Source organism: Syzygium oleosum, unplaced genomic scaffold, assembly GCF_021117445.2.
Source record: "Syzygium oleosum isolate NSW1041296 unplaced genomic scaffold, Sole_v2.1 Sole_v2.01, whole genome shotgun sequence".
In the NCBI taxonomy this organism is placed as follows: domain Eukaryota; kingdom Viridiplantae; phylum Streptophyta; class Magnoliopsida; order Myrtales; family Myrtaceae; genus Syzygium; species Syzygium oleosum.
In genome coordinates, this window is record NW_026607485.1 from 10,285,384 (window position 1) to 10,293,674 (window position 8,291).

The 8,291-nt window shown below is 38.8% G+C and overlaps 1 protein-coding gene across 1 annotated transcript; it reads right to left on the bottom strand.

Annotated features, from left to right (window-relative positions):
- Positions 1–791: 791 nt before the first annotated feature.
- LOC115677724 (elongation factor 1-delta 1-like) lies at positions 792–3,686 on the bottom strand. Its single transcript, XM_030600937.2, has 8 exons — positions 3,536–3,686; positions 2,916–3,033; positions 2,707–2,823; positions 2,472–2,565; positions 2,152–2,272; positions 1,610–1,723; positions 1,178–1,339; positions 792–1,040 (listed from the first exon to the last, which is right to left on the bottom strand). Coding segments are annotated over exons 2-8 (696 nt in total). The 5' UTR covers positions 3,002–3,033; positions 3,536–3,686; the 3' UTR covers positions 792–1,038.
- Positions 3,687–8,291: the final 4,605 nt, after the last annotated feature.

Consider the following 8,291-nt stretch of genomic DNA (forward strand, 5'->3'; position numbering starts at 1 on the left):
TTTAGTATCGCACGAGCTGTTTGAAAGAACAGTTCAGTGTCTTGCTACTACACGAAGGGTCAAATGCGACATAACTTGTCCGATCCATACCTAAACCTTGCGTAAATATTATCGATAAATATTTGCGATACAGAAACTGCTATAATTCACACCCCGTATATTGCGCTAAATGGCTAACATAAACATGACAGGAATGCTATGAATGATTCGTGAAGAAGTTTCCTGGTTTTCATTCAGATGCGAAATGGCGAAAACAATCAACAGGTGCTTTAATCACCTCTGGAAACGAATGACGATAAATCAAGCAACATATCAAATGGTGAAGTCAGGATGCCATCAGTCCAAGTTAACTGGATAACACTACTCTCCTGCAGACCTAATCTCCACTCGGAGTAGTTTTCAATCGATATTTTTTTTTTTTTTGGGTCGAATGTTTTCAATCGATATTAGCTGGTGGTTTCATTCCTAATTTTTCTCCTTAATAAGTTCAACTGAGAATCCAGAGAGCAACCGCAGTCACCACACCCATATGGAAGTAAAACCAGCCATTTTTCTAGGAATCAAAATTCGAGATGGGAAGTCACTATAAGAATCAATAATTGTCTCGGATCGCTCCATCCGTGAAGATATTTTGATATACATGTCAGCCTCGATCAACTTGAAGCATAGGATATCAATCTACCTCAAGGAGCACAATCCTGTGACAGACCCCATGTTCAATATGTACTGGTTGCACAAGTCCGGGAAAGACAAAAAAACAGGAAACGAGCACCATCAACTAGCTTTGGAGGTTGGATCAAAATGATTATTCCATACCAAATACAGTATCAATCCTTGTTGCACACAATGTCGAAAGAATAAAAGATCAAGACTAAACATTGTGACATTAACCAAATAAAGTACAGATTCCAAATCCACGAATGTAGAGATACGTCTCTTACATCTAGTTCTGCATAGAACTCAGGGTGATAGGACACCAAATAACAGCCACAAAGTCAACGAGAAGCCATTTGGGCCCACCTTGATACATCACATAAATTCTGCACCAAATGAAACAAAAGAACCATTACACGGATGCGCCAAAGCAGAAATGTAGAAGATGTAAGCGCCTATCAGCTCCAAAATGACGTATATAACAGATGAGAATAGTAAGTAATAGGCCAAAGAATGTTCTTACATATTTTGTTGAAAGCAACAATGTCGCAGCTCTGGACATATTCGTTCACTGGCTCAACCGTAAGATGTTCCTCAATGAGAGTGTCAACCGAAACCAAATCATCCACAATAGTCATCATAATTTGCAATTTCTTTATACCATAGCCCACAGGTACGAGTTTGGCTGCGACATTAAACATTTATATCAGAGAGACTTATCATCCAACAGGTTCTTCAGGATAGCAGCACCAAACATTCAATAACAAGAGGAAAACATATTTTTTCTTATCACCCAAATACCTGTGGATTTGAAAGTAACAAGGACAAACCAAATTGTAAATGAGGTTTCATGAACATACAAGAAACTCGTGTTGTTATCTAGATGGGCAAATGTAAAGCTAAGACCCATTGCAATAAATTAAAGCCAAGGACAAACAAATGCAATAGAACGTACATGCTCCCCAAAGCAACCCTTCCATTTGGATGCTTTTTACTGCTTCCTCGAGCTTTTTCATGTCAGTCTCATCATCCCATGGCTTCACGTCCAACAGCACAGACGACTTCCCAGCTGAAAATAAGAATAGAAAGGTAAGATCTTTCTTTGTTATCATTGATCCTATTTTCTAAAGCATAGGGTCAACCAAGCCAACAGTCCTTAGTGCTTCCATCAAAAATAGATGATGTATAAGCCATATGGACCAGATGGTAGGCATCATATGATTTAGGTCATTTTTTGTAATCAAGAACATGGTATATAACTGGAGCAAGCTATGGACAACCTCCATCCAGGCAATCAGTTAGATATCCCACATGACAACATGATTTTTCTACTGTGTTCACGTTAAAAACAGGTTTTTTTTTCCTGATATATTAATTGCCACTGCAACTTGACCAATCTAGATACCAAAGGAAATAAATTATGAGGTAAGAGAGGGAACTATGAACAAACACTGAGCTTTGAATCATCAACCTTCTATGTGTATACAAGAAACTCACATTCTTTCTTTTTTGCAGATTTCTTGACAGCAGCTGCACGTTCCTCAGCAGCCTTCTTCTCCTCTTCAGTCTCTTCACCAAACAAATCTACGTCGTCATCGTCATCCTCCGCAGCTGCAGCCTGCAATAAGCAAGTTTATATTATGGTAATGTGCTACATTTAGGTTTCACAATCATGGTTTAAAGAAAATAATCCCATCACTTCTCTGTTGAAAGTAAATCTTTCCACACAAGCACAAGAACAGTAATATAGCATCTATCAAACCAAACCCCCAAAAAAAAAAAAAACAATAATAATAATAATAAAAGCAGCAGCTTGCCTTTGTGTCACCAGCAGGGGGAGTTGCCACTGCCTCCTCAGTGATTGCGGCAAAACCCTCAACAATAACACCACAACCTTCCGCAGAAACACCACTGGCATGGGTAAAGTGTTAAACTTTAGAAAGGAAGAAACTAAAAACAGCAAACTTAGAACTAACAAGTAGATCCTCAATCATATGCCTCGAGGGCAGAAGCCAAGACCGATTAAAAACTTAACGTGTCACGAGAACTTACGAAATCCTCAGTAGAGCCTCAATGTGGTTAAACCACCTAGATACATTGACAAATTCAGATGACGGGGGCTTCGGAAGTGCTGCATGCACAGTGATATCATCCTTCGAAGCTTGGTACCTAACATAGCAAGACAGAGATAAATTATTTGCGCTCGAACTTATCCATCGTTTTGTTATTCGAAAAGAAGGCCGGGATGATCAGATACCAACCCAGTTATATAGCTCCGCGTGAGGAGGTATTCATCGAGCTTCTTCAGTCCCGATGTGGAACCGAGGTCGTGAAACGCGACGGCCATCGCTCCTCCCGGGGAGTGCGATTCTTTATAATCTGCAGACCCGCGAGAGAAGATTATCACAAGTGTCAGCATTGAAACATGGACAAGCCACTTCTTTGATCTAACAACTCCAATGCCCAGATCATAAACAAGTGAAACTGAAAGCCCGACGCAGGTTCCTCTATCCCGACAACTATTCTCACATTCACAAGAAAAAACAATCTATGGGTATCTAGTGAACACCATGTAAGCAACCGAACACAAGATGCGCGACCCACGATTGAGTTGACGGACCATTCGCATAGATTTAACTTTGCCCCACCAAAATTCTTCGAGAGCACTCGCACCATCGATCGGACAGGACAAAGATCGCCCTGTCAAAGCCCGGTCCATGCGGACAAAGTTCAAGATCGGATCTTGTCGACCCTTTTCCCTCTCCTGAATGCGCACCGGTTGCCATCGCCGATGCCTACGCTAGGTAATCGCGACAGTCGCAAGAGGAGAAAAACGAAGGAAGCATCGAGAAATCCAACCTTCGGCTGCAGAGAGGTTTACCTGGAAGAAGACGGCGAAGAGAAGGTTGCCGAGTGAGGGAGGCGGCGAGGCGGTGGAGGTGGAAGATTTATGTAAAATTAGGGTTTTGACGATACGGGGACGAAGGCGAGGAGGTCAATGTGGTAATTTCCTCTTTGGGGGAGCGGGCTCAAATCGTCAAATCACATTTATCCTATACTCCTAGACATGGCCACGGGCCGGTTTCGGCCCGGAACCGGCCCGGGTCAAATCCGGGACCGGCCCGTTGACCGGGCCTGCGGTTCCAACAATTTTGGAACAGGCCCGGAACCGGCGGTTTTAAAAAAAAAAGTGCAGATAAGTGGAGAAGAGAAACTCTTTTTTTCTCCAAATTTGATTACAATATACATTTTGATTACATTTTATATTGAATAATTCATTATTTCATAATTTGATAATTCATTATTTTTTTATTTCATAATTTATTTTTTTAATTTTTACCGGCCAGTTCCGAACCGTGGCCATGTCTACTCCTAGTAGTATATATGTATTTTGGAAATTGAATCTATTTGTGGCTTAGGATGGTGCGGAAATCCAACATAGGTAAAATAAATATCGTATCTATGTAACGCTTCGCTAATCTTGTAAAGCCCAATAGGACGTGACCAAAAACAAAATAGACAATATAAATATAAGATTGCGATGCAAAAATTTCGTCTTGCGTGGCGGAATTCACATCTGTATCCATCTTCGGCCCCTTACTCAATCGGAAAGGTTCTGTCAATCCAATGTCGTTTACATGAGACAAAAGGAATTCAAACGACTTTTTGTCGAGGGTTTCAGGTAGGGATCTGCATCAATTTTCGGTCCAACTCGAAAACCGAACCGGCATTTCTGAGCAATTTTCTAGGAATAATCGATCCGGTTCTCGGTTTCTGAGGAGGAACCGGATCAATTGGACTGACCAAATTGAAACAGTGAGATCACTAGAAGTATATTATTGTTTTGTTCCAATAAGAACAAAAGGTACATATTATTTATGGGAGCAATCCCTTCTTTTACTAGTAACTTCATTGTCATTAGTAATTTTATCCTAAGCTAATATAACCTTCAATATATTTGAAAAATTTTGAGAAAGAAATTAAAATATTTTTTTAAAAAATAACACCTCCAGTTCCCGAGAGAGACCGGGAACCAGACCAAGACCGGTCAGTTCGGTTCGTTCTTGTTCTATGGTGAGTAGGGTCAATTCCCAATTTGACAAACTGTGAACCAACCCTATCCAATCCGATTCCTGATATCAGGGCGGGAACCAACTCACTTCGGAACCGATCCCCTAGTTTCGAGTGTTATTTATTTTTATTTTTTTTGGTCTGAAGTTTCGAGTGTTGTTTACAAAGCCAAATTTTCTGTCCTTTTTAATTATTTTTTTATGGGCTATGGTGCATGTTTTGGGGATTTTAAGCGCATTAAAGTGATTTTCCAGGGCATATTGTTGCCTTAAAGGCACTCTTCGATTTGCACGAGACTTTTTTGGGTTTTGTAATGGCAGGCCCAGAAAGTACACAGAGGCCCTTTGCTATAAAGGCTGCTTTGGTACTAAATACTAAATAATAAATTGAAGATTGCAATTCATACCAACTGATTAAGAATAGAAACGCGTGAATGAAATCGAATAACGAGGAGGGAGGAATCATAGTAAAGATTGTCGACATCTCAAATTTCGACCTATTGACCACATCTTGAGTGAAACTTTTTCTTCGATTAGAATGATTTGAAGTGTGGCTTTAACTTCTTAATTGGGTCCAACGGGCAAGGAATTTTCTTTTCACACTGATATTAGCCAATAAGTTCGACCCTTGATTTACGACACTAGAGTCTGATAGGCCGATACTGGCGGTGTTGAGAAGATTGGTTTCCTAATCCTAAATGAAAATCATGAAACTAAAGGCTGCAAACTTTCCAAAGTAATAAGAATCAAGTCGATCGGATGTTGGACGAGACAGTAATCGCCCAACAAAATTCTGAACTTTTCAAAAGCACTATAACCAAAATTAACAAAACTCTGTAACCTTAACGCCGATTTGTGATCACCACCTAAAATAACTCTCGAGGTAGGCAATAAAGACGACATTATATTTTTACTTCAAAGTTCATTGTTTTCGTGGTTTTGCGAATGTCTATCTAAAGGCTGAAATTTCAACATTGATTTGTCAAACAAATTTCCCTCTTGATATTTTTTTTCCCAATTTACGATGAGAAAACCCACTTTAACTAGATAAATATCGGGGTGCATGAAATACCCCGTTAATATCATGGACCAAAATATTGTCAAAGGCATTTGCATTTCCTCAAGACCCATTTGCAAATCCGAATCAAATGCAACCTAAATATCTTTTAAATGCCAATAATAGAGATCTTTGGAAATTGACTTGTGCTCCAATTGTGCCTTCCTCCCTTTGGATGATAAGGAAATCCAATTAGGTATGTAAATATTATATCAATAAAATGTCGCACTGTTCTTATAAACCTAATAAAACGTGATCAGGACTAGAGTGAGCAACCAAGAGATGTGATTATGGCGCAAAATTTTCTATATTGCATACGAAATTCACATCGATATCCATTATCAGTCACTCAATAGATCATAAAATTTGTCTATCTAATGTCATTTGCACAAGACAAAAATAATTCGAGTGATTTTTTTTGTTCTTTCTTCTGGAGATCAATCATTTTTTTTTTTGGGGTGGGGGGTGGGGTTTAAGTGGTCATTTACAAAGCCAATTTTTCTATCCTTTTTTATTTTCCGAGGCAATGGTGCTCGTTTTGGGGATTTTTGCAAGCACATTAAAGTGCTTTTCCAGGACCAATTTCTCAAGGATATTGTGGTTGTGGCCTTTCAGGTGCTGACCTAATTATTCAGGTGAAATCTTGGAGAGATCTCTGATATTGGTAACTTCCGAAATTGGTGCTTTGAAATCTTGGATGAATATTTGAGGTTTTTTCATCGTGCACTGTCTTTAGGATAGGAATTTTCGAGAAAAAAAAAAGGGAAGGAATTGACCGGAAAAGAAAAGGGTTAATACTATGAAAAATCCAATCGATACACATGTGAGAAATTTTCCTCAAATTAATTTTTTTACCACCAAAAACCCCAAACTGATACATTTGTGACAAATTTACCCTCCGTTAGTTTTAGTTAAATTTTACCTTTATATTGTTAAATTGAATGACACGTGGCAGTTGATGGGTATATCGATTTGGGGTTTTAACCTCTGCTTATCACAGGTGTACCGGTTGATGATTTTTTTGTAATATTAACAAAAAATTTATCACAAGTGTACTGATTTAGGGTTTTTGGTAATCAAAAAATTAGTTTAGGGTAAATTTGTCATATGTGTTTGATATTTTTCGTGGTATAAACTTGAAAGAAAATCAGAAAAAAAAAAATAAAGAAAATAGGCACAAGGCATACGTGGCGAAATTTAGTGCATTGACCGTTGGTTTCCTTCGCCGGAGCACCATGTAATTGTCCTTATGTCAATCATCTGACAGTGAATTGTTAGTTTCTTTATTGCACTAGCGATGGATCCACCAATAATTATTTTATTTGTTATAATTTTTTAATCTACCTCTAATCGCCATATATTTGGCCCTAATTAAAAAAAAATGCTTGAGCTTTTGCTTGTAAAACTCTCCGTTCACCCCTCTCTATCTTCGCACATTCATTTCCATTGGCTCAATTCATAGGATGTGAGAAAGAGATCGCCACTGTAAACTACCAATCTTGAAGATTCGTCCCACCGAGAAAAAAAATCTCAAGAATTAATGTTTTGTTCCTCAAGACCATCGTCTCATTGAGAATCAATGTCGAAGTAGACGATGGACCTGAAGAACAAGACATTAAGGGTGCGCATGACAACAATTATGTACCTGGGAACTGATTATGCTAAAAAATGATTCTTTTCGATTCCGTGTCTGGGAACAATTTATAAGCATTTGAAGATGTTTGGTAACTGTCCAAAATTTTTATTCTTAGAATAGAAAAAGAACAGAAATGTGTTTGGTATCTACACAAAATTTCTTTTTATTAATAATATTTTAAATTTTTTAATATTTCTTTCTTTTTTTTCCTTTTTTTTTTCTTTCTTTCCCTTCCCTTCCTTGGCCATGGCCGGTCGCCGGCGAGGGCGGCTCGCGGCCGCGACGACAAGGTCTTGCCCAGCCATGGCGAGGCCGACCTTGCCGTCGTGACCCAGGCGAGGGAGATGGGTCACGACAGCGAGGAAGAAGAAGAAGAACAAACCGAAGAACAAACCGAAGAAGAATCAGAAATGGAAAAATTGATCCCAGAATCAATAAGTTACTTTTTTTGGCTTCTTGATTCTGTTCCAAAACTGATTCTGAGAACAATTTTTTGCAAATTTGTGCCCGGGCACAAAAATTTTAACAAACGGATTTTTGTTTCCAAACTGATTCCGAGAACGAAAGAACAGAAATTTTCACTATTTGGCAACTTGCCAAACGGGCCCTAATTCTCATGTAACGAACAAGGGATCGTCCCGTGATGCCTTAAACCGAACAGGACGATGCACTTGATTAGGTGGAGTTGAAGAGAATGTGAGTTAATTGGCGGTTGGAGTAAGTTTTTCTTTCTCTTCGTTTTCTGTTTCCTATTTTCTCCCTCTTTTCTACGGTAAGAACTTGTATATATTTCATAATATCTGTCGATCAGTACCGAGTACAAGAACTTGCTTTCTTGAACATTATTATTTGCGAAAAAGATACTCATCATTCT

Bases quoted from the DNA above. Each gene is read 5' to 3' on its own strand.
- LOC115677724 (XM_030600937.2), bottom strand. From the start codon at position 3,001: ATGGCCGTCGCGTTTCACGACCTCGGTTCCACATCGGGACTGAAGAAG. The intron at 2,566-2,706 runs GTAAGTTCTCGT...TACCCATGCCAG, and splicing joins GAGGCTCTACTGAGGATTTC to TGGTGTTTCTGCGGAAGGTT. The intron at 1,724-2,151 runs GTGAGTTTCTTG...TCTTATTTTCAG, and splicing joins ATCTGCAAAAAAGAAAGAAT to CTGGGAAGTCGTCTGTGCTG.